Source organism: Aquarana catesbeiana, linkage group LG10 (assembly GCF_042186555.1).
Source record: "Aquarana catesbeiana isolate 2022-GZ linkage group LG10, ASM4218655v1, whole genome shotgun sequence".
Classification (NCBI taxonomy): domain Eukaryota; kingdom Metazoa; phylum Chordata; class Amphibia; order Anura; family Ranidae; genus Aquarana; species Aquarana catesbeiana.
In genome coordinates this window covers 200,413,332-200,440,717 of record NC_133333.1, presented here as the reverse complement: position 1 = coordinate 200,440,717, position 27,386 = coordinate 200,413,332, and the positions used below count along the sequence as shown (strand labels likewise).

At 41.9% G+C, this 27,386-nt stretch overlaps 1 protein-coding gene across 1 annotated transcript in view; it reads left to right on the top strand.

Moving 5' to 3' along the window:
* LOC141111093 (G protein-activated inward rectifier potassium channel 4-like) overlaps window positions 1–27,386 on the top strand; it is a 102,833-nt gene that overhangs the window by 30,461 nt on the left and 44,986 nt on the right. Inside the window, exon 2 of the mRNA XM_073603099.1 lies at window positions 23,083–23,359. Coding sequence (XP_073459200.1) covers window positions 23,144–23,359 — 216 coding nt within the window. The 5' untranslated portion in view covers window positions 23,083–23,143. The remainder of the gene's footprint in view (window positions 1–23,082; window positions 23,360–27,386) is intronic.

Below are 27,386 nucleotides of genomic sequence, written 5' to 3'. Positions count from 1 at the left end.
CGTTTTGGTTGCCACTTTACCCAGTCTGAGCTCTACTGTGCATGAAAAAAATACATTTGATGGTGTGGGTTGCTCAAGGCTTTTTTCAGCAGTGATGCGGGGGTATGCAGTTCTAGCATCTCCAGCATTGAATGTATGTAATGACAAGGGGTGATGGGGTGTGCTTGAGGGTCTATTGATGCTGGCGGGTAGGGGATTTATTGTAGCTGGGGGAATCTATTTTTGAGAGGGGTCTATTTTTGCTGGTGGGGGATCTATTGTTGCTGGGGGGTCTACTGTTGGAGGAGGGGTCTATCCTTACTGAATGCTGGAGATTCTATTGATTTGGGCTGCTGGGAGATCTGTTGTTGTTGGGGGAATTATTCTTGCTGGGAGGATCTATTGTTCTTGGGGGGTCTATTGTTACTGGCTGCAAGGGATCTACTGTATTTTACTGCTTTTCTTGTTGTCATTAGCACATTTCATACAAGTTCCTTAGCACCACAAAATGATACTTAGTTCTGTACTCTATAAAAGGAGCTTTACTGGGAGGTGGGTAGGGGACAGAACCAAGGGACGGTGCTCAGAGGTGGGTAGGGGGCGGAGACAAGGGGTGACTCAGAAGCAAGGAGTACCTGCAACTATTCTCTGAGAAAACAGTCCTGGTGTTACTCAACTGTAGCAGAGAAAAAAAAAACAAGCCTATTCCCCTTCCAGACAGGGCTGTGCTGTATGGCAGCAGGGTTGGATGCACAGAAATATGGAACTAATTCCATATTTATCCAACTAATTAAAAATGTGCTGCACTGATATATGATGTACTTAGTGATATCCATGCTCTGAGTTTGCTAATGAAAACACTGATGCCTAATGTACTGCGTGACTTGGCTGATCGACTTGGCTGATCAGACCTGTTCATTCAACAGTTGATCTGACGATCAGGGGGCGGCCACACTTGCTCAAAATTTGGCTGGTCCCTGCTGAACCGGCTGAATTTTGATGCATCTATGGCCACCTTGTATCTTGATTTGTGTTGGGGGGGGGAGGGGTGGTGCTAATGTTGCAACATTTTTGATGTTTACGCCAAGGCTTTTATTGTTCCCAATATCCACTCGGCTCCACTTGTCTTCCATTAGTGGTATGATGAATATAAAACAAAACCAAAAAAAAACAGCATTAGCTAACCTCTTCATAATGTGGTACAGTACAGATTCCAATACAATGGACAGACAATGACTGTAGTGCACTATAATATAATGCAGTCTGCCTTGCTAGTTTTCAGCCTCAGTATATCTCTCACTTAGTCTGCATTGCTCTTTTTTTATATCTTTTCATTTATTTTGATGTGTGATGTGGGATTGTGGTGTGTGTTTAGCACTGCTGAGTAGACTCACAGGACTTGTTCTATCATTATTATGGATAACGCTTTGCGTGTGAACTTCAACACAGTTCAAGACTCTATAAGGCCCAGAAGTGAAGACACGGAAGGGTGTATAAACAAGGAGATGCAAAAATAGATTTTTTTGCACAAATCTTGCAAATTCTCAAAGTGGAACTCTCTTAATCGACAGTAAACTATTTTTAATCTTTGTGTTGCTAGCCTTAGATAGGATAGATAAATTGATAGGAAAGTATATTATATTTACTTGTTTAAACTTTTAAAAACAAGATGCCCTTACTCAAGATGGCCATGGCTCTCAACACAATAAAGCATGGAGACATGGATAGATGGGTGAGTTTGCTTTGAATATTAAAAATAAATTCAATAGCGTTTTCAATTTATGGTGCTCAGATACAGTTTAGTTCCACTTTAAAGATGAACTCTAAAAAAAAAAGAAAAAGTAAAGGTGGTCATAGATGGATAGAAGTCAGGCCGGTTCAGCAGGACCCAGCCGAATTGAAATCAGTGTGTGGCCATTCCTGTTCGACAGCTAGATCAACTTCTGTTGAATGACCAATTTGGAAATCATTTGTCGCTCAATGGATGCCTTACAATGTCCCTGTAGAGAACCTAGCTTGTGTGGATAGAAGAATCGTTTTTTTTCATTCAGCTCACAGGTTGAGCAAAAAAAACTACCCGTCTATGGTCAGCTTAGGGCTTCATGTACACTAACAGCTCCTAAACTTGAGTCTAGGAGCTTTTGGCATTTTTTTTTGCCAAAGCTCCTAAACTCAACTCCATAAAAGCCATGTACACATACTGTAGGCTTTTAGCAGAGTTTTAAGAGCTGCTGTGGTTAGGGGAGCTTCAACCTCCCTCTCCTGAACACAGAAGAATTGCGTTCAGGATAGGAACGTTTTGACCTCCGGTCACAGGAAAACACAAAATGTTTTCCCACAGCCGTGGTGATTGTAGGCAGGGTGTACATGAAACCTTACACTTGCACTGGGGCCTCCTCCGCACTGCAGATTTTAAATGTTCGTCTTCTCTGGGGGATAGGAATAAGGTGAAATATTTACCTTATTCCCTTCTCCCACAGGCTTTCTCCTTTTTGTAAGACCAATCCCCTGAGGTTGCTCTTTTTCACAGCTCACCGACATCATCGAATACAATGCAGAACCAATGGTCCTGTTTTTTATGTATGCAGACTGAAGGTCCGCTCATTTCCTGGGAGTGTTAAAGCTCTAAAGTAGTACTCCAGACTTTTCATTTTTGGAAGGAATAAAAGCTATGTCATGTTTGTATTGATATTTGGGTCTTCAGAAAAATATTAACTTTCCAATCCTTGTAATGACAATTATTGAACTAGGAGATATTTGCAATGAGTTAACATGCATCAATGGGGAAGATTTAAATTCTTCATTGGGTTTTGCTTGCATCTCTGGACTTTTGGATGCTTTTCAATACTAACATGTAGGTTTACCAGCAGTTGTTTGTAGAGCTACCCCCCGCAGGGGCCGCTGATAATAGTTGGTTCTTCCCTAATAGTACAGAGGCTGTCCACCACCATAAGCACCAGTCAATACACTCCGGGTTCAATAACTCAGTCTAGGGTATGTGTTTTTCAAACTTATTGTTTGTAGAACTTTAAACAAGAGCAGGGTTCAGGCATGGGATACTCCAAAACACTGAACAGTAACAAGAGGACACTCTTCTCTAGGCTCACACACCAGGGTTCTGGAGGACAAGGGAATGTCCAGTACTCTGATACCCTGTATGAGCTGTCTCCGTCCAAGCTACTGCTGGCATTATATCCCAAAAGCCCACACAATCACCAGAAATCAGTTCAGAGTCATTACTCACAAGTCCCCAGGACAGCTGCGTACCTTCCTGCTACCCCTGGAAACACAGTCCAGTGAGGGAGACAATCCTCCTCCAGACCCTTATGTCCCACAGCTCCTCAGACGATCACTCTATGCCCTCAGCCCTGACACTGCTGAGGCCTCAAGAACAGCTACACAGTCCACAAGCTACCTCAGAGGGGCAGCAGCCCCCCCTTCCCCCAAAGGCTCGGAACTCTGACTCTGGAACTCTCCAGGGGAGAGAGAACCATCTCTGCAGGGCATCAGACTGTTATCACCTCCTCAGCCACCTTCTGAATACTCCTCTCCAGGGATTGGCAAGGAATTGAAGAAAATTCAGGCTGCTCATTTGAATCTCCCTCCATATGTTCTGGAAGCTTCTTCCAGAGGCAGTAGGAAGCAATCAAACTCCCAGCCTGTGAAACCCTGGACAGACCAGAAAAAAACAATCAATGCTCCCTTGGCAACAGAAGGAGACAAAAATGAAATTTGCCTAGCATCCTATGATAGGAGGGTGCTACATATCTTAAAGTGATTGTAAAGGCAGAAGGCTTTTTATCTCAATGTCTGAATGGACACAAGGAGCTGTGACTCGGCTCGGGAGCTCCATAGCAAGCTGCTTGCTGTGGGGGCACTGAACAGAAGGGAACGTCCAGGAGCAGAGAAGAGGGACCCAAGAAGAGGAGGATTGGGGCTGCTCTGTGCAAAACAGAGCAGGTAAGCATGACATGTTTGTTATTTTTAATTAAAAAAAGGAGACTTTACAATCACTTTAAGCTGACCATACATGGATCAAAATTTGATCAGTTCAGTGGTTAAAATTCAGTCCATGTTTGGCAAATGTGGTTGAACAGAAGTCGATCTATCTTAAGTTCAACCACCCTAAGGGATTTTAGCCACTTTATTAGCAATGTAGGCTATAGCCTTAGTGGTGATCAGTGTATTCTGACAGCATGGTGGATGGGGGAATCCTCCCCACTGTGTCTTTGTATTGAATGTGAGTATGGGGGAATCAGGTCAATTCTTCTTGTTCAAATCGCCAGTTGAACAGAAAAAAAATGGACTCATCTTTGGGCAGCCTTGGTCATTCAGGTACCCTTGTGGAATCCTTGTAGAAACATGCAAAAAGAAAAAAGAAGGTAAACGATGAAAGTGCCAGTCCTCTGTTCTGAATAGGGATTGATGAATCTGCCTGGGTTTGGTTTTACAAATTTCTCTTGCAGTTCAAAGTTCGCACGTTTTGCAGAGAACCCTATATGTTTATCTTGTAAAGTCTATCTTGTTATTCAATTCTGGCCATTTGTAGGGCTAATAAAAGAACTTGGTCCAAACTAACTATTTAAAGTTCACTAAAACATAAAGTTAGGTTTTAAAGCTAAAGTTGTCGGTCTATAGGGGAAAAGTGAGGCTCGTAGTGCATTCATGGTAATTAGGATGTGAACATGTAGATTTTATTACTATTATTATTATACAGGATTTATATAGCGCCAACAGTGTGTGCAGCGCTTTACAACATGAGAGTAGACAGTACAGTTATAATACAATTCAATATACGAAGAATCAGAGGGCCCTGATTGTTAGCGCTTACAATATAAAAAGGGATATAAAAGGTAGTAGCTGTGGGGGGATGAGCTGATGGAGAAAATGAAAGTACGGTTGTTAGGTGGGGGCAGGATAGGCTTTTCTGAAGAGAAAAGTTTTCAGGGATCGCCTAAAATTGGATAGAGTTAGAGGTAGTCGGACAGTGAATTCCAAAGGATGAGAGAGCCTCAGGAGAAGTCCTGGAGGTGAGCATGGGAGGAGGTGACAAGGGAGCTAGAGAGCAGGAGGTCTTGGGAGGAACGAAGAGAACGATTTGGTTGGTATTTTGAGACTAGGTTAGTGATGTTGCTGGAGACAGAGTTGTGGGTGGCTTTGTAAGTTATTGTTAGTATTTTAAATTTCATTGGTTGGGTGAGTAGCAGCCAATGGAGGGATTGGCAGAGAGGTGTAATAGATGCTGAGCAGTTTGTAAGGTGGATGAGTCTGGCAGCAGCATTCATGATAGACTGAAGGGGGCATAGCCTATTTAAATGTGAGCCAATGAGGGGGGAGTTGCAGTAGTCGAGAGATAACCAGGGAGTGAGTTAGGAGCTTTGTGGTTTCATTGGTTAGGAAGAGGCGTATTTTGGAGATGTTGCCGAGATTGAGGCGGCAAACTTTGGAAAGTGATTGGATGTGGGACCCGAAATGAGAGTTCAGAGTCCAGGATAACACCTAGCACCCTGGCATGTGGGGACGGGTGGATGGTTATGTCATTGTTCTTGACAGAGAAGTCGGGGAAAGAGGCACATAGAGGAGGAAATATTATGAGCTCAGTTTTGAATAGATTGAGTTTGAAGAAGTGGTGTGACATCCAGACTGGTGATGTGTGAGGAGACTGAAGGAGTGAGCTGAGGGGTAGAGAGATAAAGTTGGGTGTCGTCAGCGTAGAAAATTATATTGAAAGCCATGGGAGGCTATCAACTGACCCCGGGAGGAGGTGTAGATTGAAAATAGGAGAGGTCTAAGAACAGATTTCTACTTTATAAACAATATACAGCCACGTGAGAGTGACATGACCGGGATATCTGGTCGGGGCATTGCTCCATGTGACTGATGTTAGAAGGAGAGCTCCTGCAATAACTCTAATCAAGTGAAGTGTAGATTTATCCGATCACAAAACAAAGCATTTCATTTGACACAGCTGTGTGTGTGTGAGGAGAGTGACAGAGGGATAATGTGGGTCAGCAGAAAGGCCATGTCAGAGCTAAGTGGAAGCCCTGGACAGGAATAGAAAGGATTATGTCACTAACACATCACTTACACCACAGAAATCTTCACTCTGACCCCAAACATTTCCATTTCTTCTTGGCACATAGACACTTAGGGCTAATTCACAGCAGCCAATGTGTTACAACACAGCGGCTGATTTGTCCGGCAGAATCACTGGAGTGCTGACATCGCAGCGCCAGCTCTGACAGTTCACTGGCCACCACTCTGCCTGCCATCATTTTTTTTTTACCACACACTATGCAGTGGTGTAAGCCGAGCATACAGGAGACAAGGCATTTTCCCTTGTCTTGCAGTAGGACTGTTCTGGAAAAGCCACCCAATGCAGTCTCACCACACCTAGTGTGAATAGAACCATAGGGCTCATTCAGACTGGCACCGAGACCTGTGCTCTGTTGGCTGGTTTATACAGTATACAATATAATCATTGTGTTACCATGGTTTATCCTCCAAGTGTCCATTTTTTTCATTCTCTGGGCCCATTCATACCTCACCACTTAACAAGTGTTACCACCAGCATTTCATGCACTGACACACATTGCACACAATGTACTGTATTTATATATTCAAACAATACAATCAATATTTTTGACAATCCAATATAAGCTTACTTGAAAAAATCTCCTTTTATGTTGTGAGTGCTGCCTGTCTGTTGGTCCTCGCTTTCCACAACTTCCTGAATTCCCTGCATGCTTTGCAGCTTCTCCTCTGGTGTTTAGTTTCAATTTCCAAGGACTACATATCCTATGGTACCTTGTTGCCTCCAGGAAGGGATTCCTGTACTGACTCCACCTCCTGAAACTGCTCCTTTCAGCTCCTACCCAGGGATGCACTTCTATCAGGAGCGTGTAGAGTTTTTGATCCTTCACAGCTATTGGTCTCATTCCAGCATCCTGGTTTTGGTTGTGATCCATTCTCTCTGCCTTTCCACCTGCAAGGTGATTGATGTGGTCAGTCTCTGGGTGGAGACCAAACTTGATTTAAGCCAGCCAAGCCTGCAGTCTCATGCTTGTGATATTGTATTTGTTACATGCTCTAAGCTCCCTGTTTGTCTGCGCTGCTCTGCTAGATTGGATTCGCTGATTGATGACCTTTGATCGGATATCAGACTACTCTCTGCTTTTTTGCCTAACTATTTTGAAACTTGCCTGCCTTGTACCTGAACTATCACTGAACCACTCTGCCTGTCTGCCAACCACAAGTACCTGTTTGCTTTGCTCAGTTCGCGCCTGCCCCTGCGTGGTAGCTAGGCACTACAACATTGTGTATCACAAGTCCCCAGGGTAACCGAGTACCGGTAGGCCTGCTTGCCTCATGGGAAAGGGGGCTGCTAAAGGTGAAAAACACAGAAGCCAGCTATAGTACCTGGCCACCTGCATTAGGAGTAAGTGTGACAACTGCAATTTGTACCTATACTGAGAACTTACGTATAGTCAAAACTTCTTCTTTCACTTTGAATAGAGTAGTGAGATGTTAGAACCCTCAAGGCAATGTCATAATGTGCTAGTATGCATCGCATACTAGCACATTATGTGAAATTTACCTTAGAACGAAGCCCTCCAGAGGCGCGCTGTCACCGCTGAAGGTGCTTCTATCTTCACCCAGTTTTCCTTCTGGGTTTGCGGACTCCAGCTGTATGAGTGGCCGGGGCTGTGATGACGTCACTCCCACACATGCGCGCTTGAGTCACCGTTTACGACACAGGACTCTGAAGAAACAGCGTGGGTATGCCGTTCCTGCAGAGCGCATGCGCCAGTGATAGGAGATATTTACAATACCAATAGGTAAGCCTTATTATAGGCTTACCTATAGGTAAAAATCATGCATGGGAGTTTACTCCCACTTTAACTACTTGCGGACCGCCCACCGTACATAGACTGCGGCGGGGCGGCCGCTATGTGCCAGATCACATACTTAGTACATGCATAGCAGGAACATGATCAATGCCTTCCCATAGTAAAAGCACCTCCCCCACAGTGAGAAAACACAGGCTAGGCACCCAGTTAACCCTTTGATTGCCCCTTCCCAGTTAGTGTCATTAGAATAGTGACAGTGCATTTTTTTTTTAGCATTGATCACTGTAATAATGTCACTGGTCCCCAGTTAGTTAGTGTCCGATTTGGTTGCCGCAATATCGCAGTCCCTCTATAAGTTACTGATCGCCGCCACTACTAGTAAAATAAATTAAAAAATGTATCCCATAGTTGGTAAATGCGATAACTTTTGCGCAAACCAATCAATATACAAATTTTTTTAACCAAAAATACGTAGCAGAATACATATTGGCCTAAATTTTTCAATTTTTTGTTACCTTTATTTATTGGATATGTTTTATAGCAAGTAAAAAATATAGTTTTTTTTTCAAAATTGTTTATAGCACAAAAAATTAAAACCACCAAAAGAAATCTCTATTTGTGGGGAAAAAAAAAGCACAAAATTGTTATTTGAGTACAGTGTTGTATGACCACGCAATTGCCAGTTAACATAACGCAGTGCCGTATCACAAAAAAGGCCTGGTCATGAAGGGGGGTAAATCTTCCAGAGGTCAAGTGGTTTTATATATATATATATATATATATATATATATATATATATATATATATATATATATATATATATATATATATATATATATATATATATATATATTTATATATATATATATATATAAAATATTATATACACCTACACACATACAGGTCTTGTCCCACAGCCTGTGACTGGACAGTGAAAAGTGGAGCAGTGCACTGATGAGTTCACTCTCTGTCATTCTGCTGTCTCCTCCTATCAGCATGCTCCTTGTTATTACATGATCACTGCAAATAATAAAAACAACATTAAAGACTTGCTATCAAACCATGAACTACGAAGGAAGGATATATGGATAATGGTAACTTGGCAGTATTGCACGGGTCATGTGATCTGTGTGCACTGTGTAGAAGACACGTGAGTTGAGGATTGCGTTCTGAGCCTGGACATTACCAGTTACAAATTAGAAGCTATAAATAGCAAATGCACCTTTAGCTGTGAAACCCAGAGACTTAAATCCTTCTGAAGCCAAATGTACAGAAGAAAATTGTGCTTCCCGAATGGACGGCCATTGATAAGCAATGGTTTTCCTCTCTGATCTGCAAAGTAATCTTAGCATTTGATGAGCTTCAGGCCTCATTTGGTAGGGATTACAGGACTCCATAATCCAGGCCCTAAACCTGTCCTCTTTCTGCATAGATTATACATGTGTCATTTACAGAGTGCCGCTCTGTGTTAATGAAGACCCTCTCTCCAGTACAAGGCAGCTTAGACACCATAGCACAGATGTTGGGCATTTTTTTTTTTTTATGTTTGCTATTATTTTAACAGAAAGGCTTTTATCGATATTATGTGCATCCCAGTCTGCTTTGTCTTTATTAGTAGACATTTATATCAGTGTTTTGTGATTATACTCTATTTTCTATTTTCTATGTTGTGCTATGTTTATAACATTCCACTTTAAGTGTGAGGTTTGTTTTTTCAACAGTAATGCCCTGTACACACGATCGGACATTCCGACAACAAAATCCATGGATTTTTTCCGACGGATGTTGGTTTAAACTTGTCTTGCATACACACGGTCGGACAAAGTTGTCGGAAAATCTGATCGTTCTGAACGTGGTGACATAAAACACGCACGTCGGGACTATAAACGGGTCAGTAGCCAATAGCTTTCGTCGTTAATTTATTAATTTAATTGGAGCATGCGTGGTACTTTGTGCGTCGGATTTGTGTACACACGATCGGAATTTCCGACAACGGATTTTGTTGTCGGAAAATTTTATAGCAAGCTCTCAAACTTTGTGTGTCGGAAATCCGATGGAAAAATGTCAGATGAAGCCCACACACGGTCAGAATTTCCGACAACACGCTCCGATCGCACATTTTCTGTCGGAAAATCCGACCGTGTGTACGGGGCATAAGAGTTTTGGGGATAATATTTAAAAATGTGTTGGCAGTATCATAAGAACTGCTGTAAAAGTGCTGGTACATTGGATTTGGAAACCAACATGCATGCGAATATTTGTAGAAGCTTACAGTACAGGTAAAGATATACTATATCAATTGATATTTTCATATCTTTAACTGTAGAAATGTAAATATTGGCATGCTGAGGGCTAGTATGTGAGGGACTATTTAAGATTAGTTAAAATGACACTAAGCAATATCCTCAGAGGTGTAACCAGAACCTTCAGGGCCCCGCTGCAGGAAACCATGAAGGGCTCCCCTGACCTCTGGGGCACTTCCCATCGGGCCCGGTGCCCTTCCACTGATCCCACCCACTGGCCCTTTACTCCTATCACAAGTACCTTTAAAAGCCCTGGATTACACTGATGCAGCTTATAATGCAATTTGCATCACATAAAGTCACATAACAAATCAAAACACATTCATTTCATTCACATTCATTTCATTTCAGGGGGCTTCCAGATTCTGATAAGCTCCCTGCCAGCAGACCCCCACAACCACTGGACAGGGTTTTCGGCAAGAGACAAGGTGCTTTGGGGAGGGGGGTGCAGAGCCCCCCGCCCCAAAGCACCCCCCCATGTTGAGGGTATGTGGCCTGTATGGTCAAGGAAGGGGGGGGCGCTTGCTCCCCCCCTTTCCTGAACTGCTGGGCTGCATGTTCGGATAAAGGCCTGGTATGGATTTTGGGGGGACCCCATGCCTTTTTTTTTTTAATTTTGAAGTGGGGTTCCCCTTCAAGATCCATACCAGACTCAAAGGGCTAATTTTTTTTTTTTTGTAAATTTGGCGTGAGGTTTCCTCAATACCAGAAGCAAAGGAATAGTTTTAATTGGTCAAAAGACAAGTCTCAATCAGCACAAAGTCGGATCCTGTTCATTGAAGTCGCATAGAAGTCGACCTGAAGTAGCAGGGCAAAGTCGTATTGGAAGTCGTGCAACTTTTGTGTCGAAGCAGTGTGAACATAGCCTTAGCACTAAAGAGGCTCAAAGTTGAACTCAGAGCACATACAGTATCTCACAAAAGTGAGTACACCCCTCACATTTTTATAAATATTTTATTATATCTTTTAATGTGACAACACTGAAGAAATGACACTTTGCTACAATGTAAAGTATTAGTGTACAGCTCGTATAACAGTGTAAATTTGCTGTCCCATCATAATAACTCAACACACAGCCATTAATGTGTAAACCGCTGGCAACAAAAGTGAGTACATCTTTACGTGAAAATGTCCAAACTGGGCCCATAGTGTCAATATTGTGTGTAGCCTCTCATCATTTTCCCAGCATTGCCTTAACCCTCTTGGGCATGGAGTTCACCAGAGCTTCACAGGTTGCCACTGGAGTCCTCTTCTACTCCTCCATGACGACATAATGAAACTGATGGATGTTAGAGACCTTGCAATCCTCCACCTTCCATTTGAGGATGCCCCACAGATGCTAAATAGGGTTTAGGTTTGAAGACATGCTTGACCAGTCCATCACCTTTACCCTCAGATTCTTTAGCAAGGCAGTGGTCATCTTGGATGTGTGTTTGGGGTCGTTATCATGTTGGAATATTGCCCTGTGGCCCAATCTCCGAAGGGAGGGGATCATGCTCTGCTTCAGTATGTCACAGTACATGTTTGCATTCATGGTTCCCTCAATGTACTGTAGCTCCCCAGTGCCATAGCACTCATGTAGCCCCAGACCATTACACTCCCACCGCCATGCTTGACTGTAGGCAAGACACACTTGTCTTTGTACTCCTCACCTGGTTGCCAGCACACACACGCTTGACGCATCTGAACCAAATAAGTTTATCTTGGTCTCATCAGACCACAGGACAGGTTCCAGGAATCCATGTCCTTAGTCTGCTTATCTTCAGCAAACTGTTTGCGGGCTTTCTTGTGCAACATCTTTAGAAGAGGCTTCCTTCTGGGATGACAGCCATGCAGACCAGTTTGATGCAGAGTGCAGCATATTGTCTGAGCACTGACAGGCTGACCCCCCACCCTTTCAACTTCTGCAGCAATGCTGACAGCACTCATACCTCTATTTCCCAAAGACAACCTCAGGATATGACGCTGAGCATGTGCACTGAACTTTCTTGGTCGACCATGGCGAGGCCTGTTCTGGGTGGAACCTGACCTGTTAAACTGCTTTATGGTCATGGCCACCATGCTGCAGCTCAGTTTCAGGGTCTTAGCAATCTTCTTATAGCCTAGGCCTTCTTTATGTAAAGCAACAATTCTTTTGTTCAGATCCTCAGAGGGTTCTATGCCATGAGGTGCCATGTTGAACTTCCAGTGACCGGTATGAGAGAGTGAGAGCAATAACACCAAATTTAACACACCTGCTCCCCATTCATACCTGAGACCTTGTAACACTAACGAGTCACATGACACTGGGAAGGCTAATTGGGCCCAATTTAGACATTTTCACTTGGGGGTACTCACTTTTGTTGCCAGCGGTTTAGACTATAATGGCTATGTGTTGAGTTATTTTGAGGGGACAGCAAATTTACACTGCTATACAAGCTGTACACTCACTACTTTACATTGTAGCAAATTGTAATTTCTTCAGTGTTGTCACAAGAAAAGCTATAATAAAATATTTACAAAAATTGAGGGGTGTACTCACTTTTGTGAGATTCTGTAACTGTAAAAAAATAACAGTGGTTATTATTAATAATTAACAACAATTACATATTCTTACAAAGATTGTTAAAGTACAATGAAGGTCTCGTGCATCTGGGCAGTCATTTTTTTTTCTGCCTCTTAACACCCCTGCACATTAGCCTATGTGTCAAAGTACACATAAACACATAAGCATTTAGAGAAGTTTAGAGGTAGTGGCATTATAGAGGCAGAAAAAAGCCCACAGCCAGTGCACTCAGGAGCAGTGGCGTTTTGGCTGAAAAAATTGACGTGCCTAAAGGTTTGTAAACACGTGTCATCGCTAGGCGCGTTTAGGGCATGAACGGTAATTAATTTCAATGGCCAGAATAAATAATTATTCTGGCCAAAGAAAAAAATGAATGCCCAATCACTTGACACCTCTAAGCGCTCCATTTACAAGCGCCCAGCGTTATTTCTTCCGAAATGCTTCTGCCAGGAGGAGAGGAGTCTAGGAGACTTGTCAAAACTTCCAGTGTGTAAACCTAAAGGTTCATACCATATACGACAACCTAAACAAATACCAAATCTAGTTAAATAAAGAACTTTGTTTCCTTTCCCTGACTGAGCTTAATCTTCCTTCATATGTGCCGCACACATTCCCGATTCCCAGTCACTGCAGCTCTCAGTGGGAGGGTTTCAGCAACAGAGGTAGTGCTGTCAATCCAGAAAGGCAGAACTGGGTTTGGCAAGGTGCTTGTAGGCGCCCCCCAGCTGCTCCACATGGCCAAACTCTCCTAGCTGGGGCCCTTCAGTAAACGAGTCATCCTGGAACAGTTCCCAGTCCTGTTGCTCTATGCAGACCCCTGTGTCTACCACACATGTGCACAAGGCAGCTCTTAGATCCTCTTCGCTCCATCCCCTGATCCATATTTATGTCAACTTCCCACATGCCTGGAGCACACTCTCTTGCAGGCCCTGCAATTTATTGTGGTTGCAAGTTAGGGCTCTGTAGATTTAGCCAAACTCCTTAGACCCATGAGACACAAGGGCCCAAGCACTTGGCACATGAAACATGAGGGGGAGTTCTCAGGGCCGTCTTTAATATTGATTGGACCCTGGGCAAAACTTTTCTTGGGCCCCCCCCCCATGCAGTTTTGCTTTCCACCTGCTCTGAGACATACAATATATAGCAGCTAGACTCAAAATCAGTTTACTGAATCAGATCAGGCAGCTATTGCGATTGGTTGCCAGAGGTTACAGTGTATCATTACCGCTCACTGACTGGTTGCTAGAGGTTACAGCACACATTATGGCTCACTGATTAGTTGCTAGTGGTTACAGTACATGATTTCTGCTTGTTGATTGGTTGCTAGAGATTACTGTGGATATGACCTCAAGGGTGGCATGATATACATATCAATGCCGCTGGCCACCCCTATTTACATATAGGATGGTGCATATGCATGTCGGTAATTTACATGTAAACACAGGGTCTGCAGGTGAGTCATCTGTACACAACAATAGGGCAGAGCTGGGCAGGATTAGTAGCAGCACTTCACACTGAGATATTGGGACACAGCACAGGATTAAAACCTCAAGGGACGAGGGAAATTAAACCAGGATAGTTGGCAAGTATGAGACAGCTGGTTTGGGCCCCACAACAATGACGGGGCCAAGGGCAGCTGCCCCTTTTGCCCTGCCTTAAAAACGGCCCTGGGAGTTCTGCTCACACTGCCAGGAGGGTGACCACTTTCCCTAACCATCACAAGCTCCCAGGCCAGTCAGGTTTGCACTTCCCACATCAAAGTTTTTTTTCAGCTTTGCATTCTGCTTACCTTTCCCTCGGCTATACATTGCAATTCCTTTTAAACACATTACTTGGCTTCTCTTGCATACGTTGACAATAATGAAGCATTGTAGTAGCTTTTCATAAACTTTACTGAACATTGGTTCAGTAAAATGGTTTACAGGCATTTAATTGCCTAGTATACTTAAGAGAACTATGTGATTCGAATTACAGACCCAAATGTGGCAGTAACAATCCCAGACACTGGTAGCACAGAGTCCAGACTACATGGTAGCTATTCAGGAGGGGATGCTGAGGTGCTTACTCATGTAATAAAGTCCTTGGTCATGACCTCTCCAAGCCTTAGGACTCATAGCATCCCCTTCCCACAAGGAGGAAAGTGCTTTGACTCTAGTCTTGCATCTACTGTTTTGTCTGCACTGGACCCAGAGTAGCTCCTCCTCCCACCTTAGAAAGAACCAGGGTCAGGCTACTCAAGAACACAGGACATAGATAGAGAATTCCTCCCTGCATGCAGATTCACAAGCTATGGGTAGTGATGCTCATAGCCCCCCCTTCCGCAACTTCATCTCATCCCAATGTGATGCAAGCAGGTACAGCCTACATGCGAGTGGCAACACTGTTTTGAATTTGGAGCAGTGCAGCATTGTTTCCACCCTAGCATTAGGTGACCAGGTGATTAGGATCAACAAGTCTTTGTGGGACATTGCATGGGAACCAAGAGAAAACTTTTATTTCGGAAAGGACTTATAATTAAGTGCTGCAGCACATTTTTTTTAAATGGGAGACCATAGTTCTAGTTTAAAAAAATATATTTGAAATGCAATTAGCGCAAGTACCTGAATCTGGCTTGGTGACAGCCTTCTGACATCTTCTATACAACAGAACTCAAATTGGAAGAGAGCAGAACTAGGAGCCAGTCAAGTGTCCTGCATGTACATGGATGACAAGCATCCTGTATTTACCAGCTTCTTTTGCAGGAACTCCTTTTTTGCAGCTATATTATACATATAATTGGGTCGCTTTAAACAGGTCTGAGGTTTCGATGCCCATACTTTTTAACAGTGTTAAACACTGTATCACCAAAACTGTCACAAAGATGTAAGTTATATGGTCCCAATACCCAAAGTACCATGTGCTTCTCTTCTTTCTGGGCTGCCAAATGAAGCAGCAGTGAAGGGAAGGTGAATATGTACAGCTTATCAGGTGCTTATAATCTAGTTAAAGGAGACAATTAAACAATGAAACACCATGAGCTTTCATATAATTGATCCAATTCCACTTAAGCAGAAGTAGTGTATAAGCTTAGAACAACCTGAGCATTGGCTTAAAACAGCAGATGAGCTAACTAAACATCCTAAAAGTCTTTTATTCAGCCACCGCACAACTGAGGCTTATCACAACACATAGATGGTGATTTATCCAGTTTACAGGCAATCATTCTGATACCACACAAAGCCTTTTTTTAAACCAAAGCTCTCTTTGACGGAAACAGAATATATTAGAAAAGCCTAAATATTGCTATCCAGTGCCTGGGAGGTACCTAAGAAATGTAATCCATGTGTTGATCCAGTACCTCAAAGACACAGCAGTCAGTCTGCAGTTCTATCATGACCTATGCCCCGAGCTCTAGTGCCCACTCTTTACTTTTAATGGTTGATGAACAATTGATAGCAAAATGGTTTTGCTATGTGACCCTATGATACACACTTAATACTTAAATTGGTCAGAAGTTGTGGTCAGATTTTATTTAACACTAATCTTTTATGTGAAAAAATGGGGAGTAGATGAGGAGTAGGGTAAATCACTTTTCTTAAATCTGAATTTGCAACTAATCTGTCAATTATGTGGTGATCAGATTTTTACTCCACTGAGGCAAACCCACTAAGGCAAACCCATGGACTGTGGTGATCAGATCTTTACTAAACTGAGGCAAGCCCACCAAGGCAACCCTATATACCGTGGTGATCAGCAGTTTACTCCACTGAGGCAAACCCACCATAGCAAACCCATCCCCTGTGTTGATCAGATGTTTAGTCAACTGAGGCAAGCCCACTAAGGCAATCCCATATATTGTGGTGATCAGATTTTTACTCCACAGAAGCAAACCCATTCCCTGTGGTGATCACATGTTCACTTCACCAAGTCAAACCCATTCTCTTATAAACTTGTAAAAGGGTCCCCCAACAGTGAATCTACAGGATAAAATATGGACTATAGCTAGACAGCTTCTATGGATACAAGGTATCACTAAATACACCTCCCTATGGAATAATGAGTCCTTATCTGAAGTATACAAGCTTTCCCTATTGCCAGAAACTGAATATTACCACATTAAAACATTTATATCGGAAAGGGGTGCTACGTGCCTTTTAACAGCTCCAGGTAGAATTTATACTAGATAAGTAAAACCTTTTCCAGTACCTAAAACTACAGCATGAGCTTCATGCTCAAGCCATGACTACAAACCTACAAATCAAAGCGACCCCCTTATTAAACACCCTTGTTAGAACCTGCAATATGCTAAAGTTCTAATGAGTTTGCTATACTTTCAACCCTTCCTTAAACATCCTATCAAATTTCCATTACTCTTTAAAAGTAGATGGGAATGGGACATGGCCATGGGTAATGCCACTGATGACTGCTGCTATCTGATACGGCATCTATTGCCAACAATGTCCTTGTCCCAAACTAGCAGACAGAAACAACTCTTCATTTTGCATACAGCGGGGCTCCCTCCGCAACCCCCCTACATACATATCTGACCCTGACTTCGATCCAATGATGTGTAGGAGATATATCGAAAACAATGTTTTACCAGCGCCACTATTATCTAGAAATCCAGTATGAAATCACAATAGGAATACGTGCAGAAAGGATTGACCGGGGAACCCGGACCTGGAATACAAACAAAAATGTTCAGTGCAAGAGCCCCCCTAAATGTACTCAAGTCCCCTTAAATGTTGGCAATGGATAGCCAATTAAATAAACCTTAAACACAAATGATTAGTATATATGTTTCCTTTTTAGAAAGCTGAAAGATTTGCAGGTAATAAAGCAAAATGTGCAAGAAAGTTAATAAAAAAATAAAAATAAGCTGAGGTGTGTGCTAATGAGGTCAGCTGATGAATTCCTTCCTGTGTCTCACTAGCTTCTAATATGTATGTCTAATATTTACATACCAGCAAAGGATGAAACGTTCTAAGGAAATATAGCAAAAGCGCAGAATTCAGCATAAGGATTAGATGCTTTGGTACTCCATCACCAACATCATCAATGGACACACTGAAGGGTGCTTGGGATCAAGCATGCACAGCTGCCCCCACAGTAAGGGACTTGCTATAGGGGCACCAGGCAAAGGTGGTGGAGCCAGGAGTGGCCGTGGGGGACCCGAGAAGATGAAGATCGGGGCTGCTCTGTGCAAAACCACTACACAGTGCAGGTAAGTATAACATATTTGTTATTTAAAAAAAACAAAAACAACAACTTCACAATCACTTTAACACTTGGATCCAAGGTGCTTTATGATATGTAATAATTGTAAACTAAAAACTGGCTAACGTATTAGTATTGTGAATAAATAAGTGCAGTGCTAAGGTTGCAAAAAGCAAATTTGCATAAATAAATGATATAAATGTGACTTAAACATAAATGTATCAAATAAACAGAGATTCATACATGGTGAAATGTAAAACAAACAAAGAAAAAGTGAAATTTCTGAAAAAAAGCAGGTATGGTGAAAAATGTGCTAGTATGGTGACTATACCATAAATAAGGTGAGCGATAGAATTTAGGGTGTTAATATTGAACAGAAACACATCAAATAAACAACGATTAACACATAATGAATGTGAGTCCAAACTCAGAAAAAATTAGAGTAATTTCTGAAAAATGTGCTAGTATAATAATGTGCTAGTAATATAATAATTGCACAATAAACAAAGACCAAAAAACGAAAATGGTAAATTATAAAGTCCAAAGAAATCCAATTAGATGTGCAGTCCCATTAGACATATGAGGGATTCTAATCACCGGTATGAACTGTGAAGGGAAAAACAGAAATACCACCATCGTAAACAGGGGGAGGCTTACCAGATCTTATTGACTTGGCAGGGCTTACACCACCCAAGTCTGCAGAGCTTATTAGGTTGAACACATCTGTTGGAAACAACTGGTCCTAGATCTGTATCAATCAATCGACCTTGGACTGTTACTGAATAGTGACTTGAAGGCTCCAAATCATCTTTTCATTGCATGATATATCCCTCCTGGCATTTACCTTCCACCCTCCTCACGATGATTGGAGCCTTCAAGGCCTTCTCTCACCTTATTTATGGTATAGTCACCATACTAGCACATTTTTCACCATACCTGCATTTTTTTTCAGAAATTTCACTTTTTCTTTGTTTGATTCACATTTCACCATGTATGAATCTCTGTTTATTTGATATATTTATGTTTAAGTCACATTTATATCATTTATTTATGCAAATTTGCTTTTTGCAACCTTAGCGCTGCACTTATTTATTCACAATTTTTGCTTTTTGTCTACAAGCTGTGCTGGTTGCTAGGTTGCAGGTTCACAGCTCAGTATTCCTTTAACTTTATTTAACGTATTAGTATTATTATAATTTATGGATGCTATCCTGTCATCATTGTCCTTGTGCTGTCCATAGTAGGATAAATTCTGACCAATATCTTTATGTTTATGATGTATGAGTAGCAGTAACTGTTTCATTTTTGTCCTTGTTATTACTCTCCCCACTTTCTGGATACCATTTTTACAGTCAGCAATAGCGATTGCAGTCCTATATTTCAGGTACTTTCTGTTCTGTACACTTTCTAGTATACCTTCTTCTTCAGTCTTCTAAGCAAGTAATCTTATTAAGTCCTGTAAGAGGCGACTTGAAAGGTCACTTATTACATTTTCTAGGAAGCCTAGTTTACTATTCTATTTTAATTTATTTCATTTTATTTTGGTAAATTTTGAATTATGTATTGTTTCACAATTTTTTATCACTATAAGATTTACAGTATACGAAATGTGCTACAGCTTGTTTTGGGTATACACTGTGTTACTACATCTACTAATTGTTGGCAATGCCTTGCAACTTTTTTGAAAGCCACTCTTCACTTTAAGCTAAACCCAAATGCATACTTTGGGGAGTGTTCTTCCTGCAAAACCAAAAAAAAGTGATCTATAAGGGAGCTTCCTCCCTCAGAGGTAGAGTGGCCCCCAATGTACTTGACCCTCCCCCAATAAAGAAAGGTTTTTTTGAGAATCTGACAGGGTTCTACCAATGTAGGAGGTGTAGGGTGTGTTCCCTCAATGGGTGCACGCACAGAAGAACCCATAGGTTTGTCTCTACCAGCACTTCGGTGGAGTTTGAGATTGAGCCGTTTGTCACATGCTCGACCGAGGGGGTTGTTTATTTACTTCAATGTCCATACGGGGTACAGTATGTTAGCAGGCCTAAGCGCCCCCTCTCTGTCAGGTTGAACGAGCATGTGACAAATATTAAAACTGGTTTCCTCAAGCACCCAGTCTCTAGACACTACGTTGAGGTCCATAATTAAAATTCTGCCAAGACCATCTTTTTAAGGATTGACAGGTACACCCCCCACTGAAGGAGTGGATCCTTAGTGCGTGGGATTTCAAAGTTAGAGATGGCATGGGTATATAAATTAAAATGCTATACTTTTGGACTCAATGTGGAAGTAGACCTCAATGCATTTATCGATAACTCATAAGTGATGTCTGCCCAATATGTGTACTTGATATGAACCCTTAGTGGCCATGCCTGTATTGCTTACATTTTTTTATTATATTCCTCTCCCTTTTATCATTAAAAATATTTTTTGGTTTTTAATTTTTAATGCTATCTTTAATAATGATGCCCGTTGATCATTTTTGATCATTGAGTTTATTATTAGTCTCTCATTTGTGATTGAGTTAATATTAGGTTTTAAGTGTTAGGGATTGTGGCCTCAGTGGCCATACCTTCCCAATTATGCCCTTTGAGTACTTGAATTTTGAGGTCACTATTGGTGACATTTCCCCTTTTTTTTCACTAGATGGTATGGTGGGATTGTTATTCATTTATCTATCCCATTATGGCCGTTTTGTGTAGATTGAGATTTTACTTTATTATATTTTGATTTATATTTTCTATGCTGGGTTGTTCCACATAGATTTTTGGAATATTTATCTTTGTCCATATTAAATATGATATTATCATTTTTTAGCTTGCTAATCAATCAACTCTGTTTGGCCACTTCCTGTTTATAATGTGAAGACCAGGTCCCGCTGCTGAGGTTTCACAATGATTCTGTGTATCTATTTATAGCAATGAGTCAGTGCGTCGCCCAATCCCCAGTCGATGTCTTTCTGAGACAAGACGTACGTTGGGTGGTTGACGCGCTGACTTCATCGCGGTGTACCTCATCCTGAATGGGTGTTTGCAAGGGTGTTTGCAAGCCGGCCAGCTACTGTTTTTATCCACGTTTTACCCCTTCATTCACATATTTTTGTTATTTGTTGTTTGAAGCTCAACTTATTTCTCTTTATATAAACCCAAATGCATACAATTGGTATTTTTTTTATAATGAATGTTCGAATAAATTAATTAATATATTTTTTATATTACATGTTAATAAATAGATAATCAAAGGGTAATCAATTTCATTGTAGACCAAATATTTAATCCTAATCCTGGTCTACATATTCTATTTTTTAAGGGGCAGCTTTATTTAGCAATATACGTTTAATAGTTCACGTTTATTTTGTGTTCACTAATTTGCATTAGTTATCACCAATTCTTGGGTTATTAATTTAGGGCCATTGGCGCGGTGGGGGTGTCTTCTGTTTGAAGGGTGCCGTATCATCCAGGATACCTAGTCAATAATCAATTTCATTCCTCTCTCCAGGCAATCAGTTTCTCCACACAAGCCAAAGCCCAGTTGAGGCAGTACATATTTTGTTACTCAAAATAAGTATGACTTTTCTTGCGTAAATTATTGTTCTTACTATGTATTGGTTTGCCGGTGTGATATCTTCCATTATTCCCAATAAGCAAGCACAAAGTTCACAACATTTAGGCAAACATTTACCCTTTATTATTTTCATATATCTGCATTTACAAATAGTGAGATTCTTTTGGCAGGAAGTGTAATGCCGCGTACACACGAGCGGACTTTACGGCAGACTTTGCCCGGCGGACGGGATTTCGTCGGACAATTCGATCGTGTGTGGGCTCCAGAGGACTTTGTTTTCTCAAAAGTTGGATGGACTTAGATTTGAAACATGTTTCAAATCTATCCGACGGACTCGAGTCTGGTCGAAAAGTCTGCTCGTCTGTATGCTAGTTCGACGGACAAAAAGCCACGCTAGGGCAGCTATTGGCTACTGGCTATGAACTTCCTTGTTTTAGTCCGGTCGTACGTCATCACGTACGAATTTGATGGACTTTGGTGGATTGTGTGTAGGCAAGTCCGTTCATTTGAAAAGTCCATCATAAAGTCCGTCAAAAAGTCAGCCGGGCAAAGTCTGCCGTAAAGTCCGCTCGTGTGTACGCGGCATAAGTGTAAACCTCTGAAATGGTAAGGTTTGGTCACCACCACCAAAGGTATGGCACCCTTAAAGGCCTTGTTAACAGTTTGCTAGAGATAAATACCTAATATACTACATTTAATATATTTTATGCATGTTATTTACCTGTAAAAGCCTCCCTTGTGTAGACATACAAAGCCTGAGACTGCTCTGAGCACCATCATCCTAGATGTGATTTCCAAAGCCCTAGCAGACTCAAAGTTGTCACTCAAGTGACTCGCAATAACAGCCTATCTCAAACTTTTAAAGATGAAGGAACCTTTGAAATAACTTCACAGTCTGAAGGATCCCCTGCTAATAATTATTATATCTAGAGCTCGCAGTACATAAGCATGATGGTCACTGAGAAGAATGCTCCACACATCTGTGGTCATTGGGAAGGATTCCCCCTTATAGATAGCTAAATATAAAAATAATAATATAAAATAAATATAATATATAGATAATTGGTGACAGTGGTAACTTACCTAAGAGTCACAAAATGATCATCGCTTAAGAAACCCAAAACAACCTCTGGAGGAACCGTAGGGTTCCATGAAATCCTGCTTGAGAAGGCTGCTCTATAGTATTCCCCTTTGCTTTTCCCCCAACAGCTACATTAAAGGTTACAGTATATAGGGAGATGGGGGGAGAAACTGGGCCAGCAGAGAAAGTAAAAAGAATTTAAAATGCTTTTCTGCACTTTTACCTGCAATTTTTTAAACTGTTGACAAGGCATCTTTAAACATTAGTAGAAGAAGGCAAAATCTTCAGATCAAGCACTGTCTTGTCTGTCCTGTCTTTCACAAAATTAAAAAATAATAAGTAAATCTTGTTGTTGAGTCTATTTTAACTCTGTAAATAGTTCCTCCCTGCGTTGCAATAAAACATTTCTTTATTGCTTTATGAAGTTCAGATTATACCTAGATTTAAAGAAAATATCCAAGACAATCTAAATGGCGTTTTGTAACTGTGAGGCAATAGTTCTTGTCTTTAATCTACACAATAGAGTGGATCTTAATATAGTTTAATTGTTACTCATGGTTATCATTACAGGATTCAAGACAGGAGGTGCCATGCTCTTGCATAAATCCATATGGTCATCATCTGACCCACAATGGCATTTGCTGTTCCTAGCAGCAGCATGGATCTGCAGCAGGATAATGGGGCCTGCATGCGAAATCATGTTAATGACAACAGCCTGAAAGTAGATGATCCTCGAATCAGAAGAAACTCCATTCCTCCAGTTCAAACACCCACGGGAAAGCATATGCTTGCCTATCTGCCAAGGCCGCCTACAGATACCAACAGATATGGAACTTTCCCTCAGAAGGTAAAGCATTGCAGCTCCTGCTTACTTTTTTTTATCACTTTTTACCTTTGTATTACATATTTTTCAAAACAATACAAAAATATTTCCAAATGGAACAATATCATTTCTGTGCATAGCTTTACATAAGTAGTCGCACATGTAACCAGCCCTGCATTTTCATCACTGCACCTGTAGGAGCACAACCTTCATAGAGGGATCCCCTCTCTTGTTTTACTGGTCCTAACATTACTTAGCATATTATGACAATGTGTAAATAAGCTAATAGAAGCTGATTATATTTCTACTGATAATGAACATAAAATATATGGCCAATAACTGTACAGGAAAAAGTCTCTTCTGCCTATAGGCAAAAACCTTGAGTATCTAATACTAAATCCAGCCCTACCTGTAACCATCAAGAGATCTCTGCTAATGTACTTTAGGAAGCGTTATGCCGCGTACACGCGATCAGACTTTCCGATGGGAAATGTTTGATGTGAGCTTGTTGTAGGAAAGTCCGACCGTGTGTATGCTCCATCAAACATTTGCTGTCGGAATTTCCGCACACAAATGTTTGAGAGCAGGTTCTCAAATTTTCCGACAACAAGAAAGTCCGATCGTGTGTACACAAGTCCGTCGCACAAAAGTTCAGGCATGTTCTTAATCAAGCAGAAGGAGCCGCACTGGCTATTGAACTTCCTTTTTCTCGGCTCGTCGTGCATGTTGTACGTCACCGCATTCTCACATTCGGAATTTTTGCCCAACATTTGTGTGACCGTGTGTATACGAGACAAGTCTGAGCCAAAATCCTTCGGAAAAAAATCCATGGTTTTGTTGTCGGAAAATCCGATTGTGTGTACGGGGCATTACTCACTTTGGGGTTGATTTACTAAAAGCAAATAGACTCTGAACTTTGAAAAGAGCAGTTGCACTCTGAAAAAGCAATTGCTCCAGAGCTTAGTAAATGAGCAGAAGCTCTGCTGACTTCCATCATCCAGTCAGGTGCAATCAAAAATGCTGTTTTTTTGGGTGTATTTTTTGCAAGGTGAAGCTTTACCTCGTTTACTAAGCTCCAGAGCAGGGATGTGCAATTAGCAGACCTCCAGCTGTTGCAGAACTACAAGTCTCATGAGGCATAGCAAGACTCTGACAGCCACAAGCATGACACCCAGAGGGAGAGGCATGATGGGACTTGTAGTTTTGCAACAGCTGGAAGTCCGCTAATTGCATATCCTTGCTCTAGAGCAACTGCACTTGTAGAGTGCAATTGCACTTTATAAAGTGCACAGTCTATTTACCTGTAATAAATCAACCCCTTTGTGTCCTAAATGATTAAATAAAATGATTCCTTTCTACTTGCAGAAAATCAACTAATCTTTCTTTAAAGTATACATATAGGGAGGAAGTGATAGAGGTTGTCTTAAAGTGATTGTAAACCCTCATCTTGTAAACCAACCCATTCTGTTTAAAATAGAAATGAAAGGCAAAACATTTGTGTATAAATTAAAAAAAAAAAAACATTATAAATACCTTTTTTCCCCTTTATTATAAGTGATCACATACCTTCTGTTCTCAACTGTATAAGAGCTGGTGGAAGGAGTAGCAACAGCACACTGAGCTTCCCAGTAAAAGGCTGTGCAGGTGTCATGACAAGTGTGATCATTGAAGGAGAGCAGGCTGAGTTCCCAGCATAGCTAGAGAACTGACGACGCTGTGCTCTCATGCCTAGTGTGGTCAGTTTGGAATAGGAAAACGTAGGGACTGGCAGGAACACCAGGGATTTCACACAAAGGAAGCAATACAAAGAGAACAGGAGACTTCTTCATACAAGTATATGGTACAGCAGGCACATATCAGGAATATGAAATGTTTGGGTAACAAACACTTTAAGCCTAGTACACACATTGAGAAATTAGGATGAATGATCATATTTTTTTTTTTTTTTTTCATTATAGTCTCATATCAAAAATCAATAGGTTACTAAAATTATGAAAATTATGAAAAGTACACTTTAAGCAGTAATCATAACATTCCTAATGTATCCCCTGCCAAGTGGGTGAGGTTATCAGGTCCACTAGGAAAAGCACCAGTGTTGCATTGCACTTGGGTTAGAGAAGAAGTATGGCCCAATCTCTTCTGACCACACTTCTCCTGTGGGTCAACAGGTGAAAATAAAGGGAAAAAAATGGGGAAAAAAGAAAAATGTATGCAGCCACCACATCTAAGGATTTGATTTAGGTATACTTTAGAGCAGTGGTCCCCAACCTTTTTGGCACCGGGGACCGGCGGTTCTTTGTGGCCAATTTGTCAGAAAAAGGCTGGTGTTAGCACTTCAATCATCACAGCACCATGGTTAATATGGTGTCAGGATGATTAAAGCGCATTATTTTTATTATTATATTGTAATATAAAATTAAATAGTTCAACTCACCATAATGCAGAATCTGCCACCAGATGCAGCTTGCCATGGTGCCTATCACCAGATTGCCACTTTCCACATCGCCTGCCACCCGATGCAGATTGCCACATGCCACCCGATGCAGATTGCCACATGCCACCAGATGCAGATTGCCACCAGATGCAGATTGCCACAGTCACTTGCCACATGCCACCAGATGCAGATTGCCAAATGTCACCAAATGCAGATTGCCACAGTCACTTGTCACATGCCACCAGATGCAGATTGCCACATGCCACCAGATGCAGATTGCCACATGCCACCACATGCAGATTGCCACATGCCACCAGATGCAGATTGCCACATGCCACCACATGCAGATTGCCACATGCCACCACATGCAGATTGCCACAGTCACTTGCCACATGCCACCAGATGCAGATTGCACATGTCACTGTCTCCTGCCTCCTAGACGCAAATTGTCACTAAGCACAGAGGCAGTGCAGTGGAGTGGTGGGTTCCACGTGAGAGAAAACAGCGGTGATGCGGGGCGGACGGTGAGAGATGATGTCATCTCCCTGCTCCCAAGCTTCACCTCCAACAGTATACTGGCCGGGCTGTGTGGGCAGAACAGCGGTGATGCAGGTGGGCGGTGGGAGATGACGCCATCTCTCTGCTCGCTTGCTTCACCCTCAACAGTATACCGGCCGGGCTGTGTGGGCAGAAGTGCGGTGTTGGCAGTGATCTCTCTGCTCGCCCGGGGGTTGGAGACCCCTGCTTTAGAGGATAAGTTCACCTTTTAACAAAAAATAATGCACATTTTTTGCAGGTAAAAAAATGTGCATTTACTATTTTTGGTGATCAGCAGATCGCTGGTGCCATGCAGATCTCCTGCAGACTGTCAGTGTAAGCTCTGTGCCCCATACATCATATGGGCAGGCAGCTTTGGACAGGTAGACTCAATGAACTACCACAGCGCTCAAAAGCACTGTGATAGATCATTGAGAACTACAAGCCGACAACTGCAAAGGTTGTTGGTAGTTGTAATCCATTCATTCATAGATCACTGGCTGGCTGGGGCGAGCGGATCCCCGCACGGCAGCGTTTTCTTTAGATTGTGGCAGCGAGTGAGGGGAGAAGATTCATCACTCGCTGCCAAAAAAAAGATGAACTTATCCTTTAAAGGAGAAGTATGGCCAAAGCTACTTTGGCCATACTTCTCCTGTGGTTCACAGGAGTGCACTTCTACACTCCTGTTACCTAGATTTAGCTGACAGCAGGTTAAAGCCTGCCCTGGGCTGATGTCTCTGAGCTGGTCCAGGCTATGCAGGAATCCTGACAATAACGTCAGGATCCACCCAGATTCCTAACTGGCAGCTGGCTCAGCCTCTTATGCCCTGTACACACGGTCGGATTTTCCAATGGAAAATGTGTGATAGGACCTTGTTGTCGGAAATTCCGACCATGTGTGGGCTCCATCACACATTTTCCATCGGATTTTCCGACACACAAAGTTTGAGAGCTTGCTATAAAATTTTCCGACAACAAAATCCATTGTTGGAAATTCCGATCGTGTGTACACAAATCCGACGCACAAAGTGCCATGCATGCTCAGAATAAATTAAGAGACGAAAGCTATTGGCTACTGCA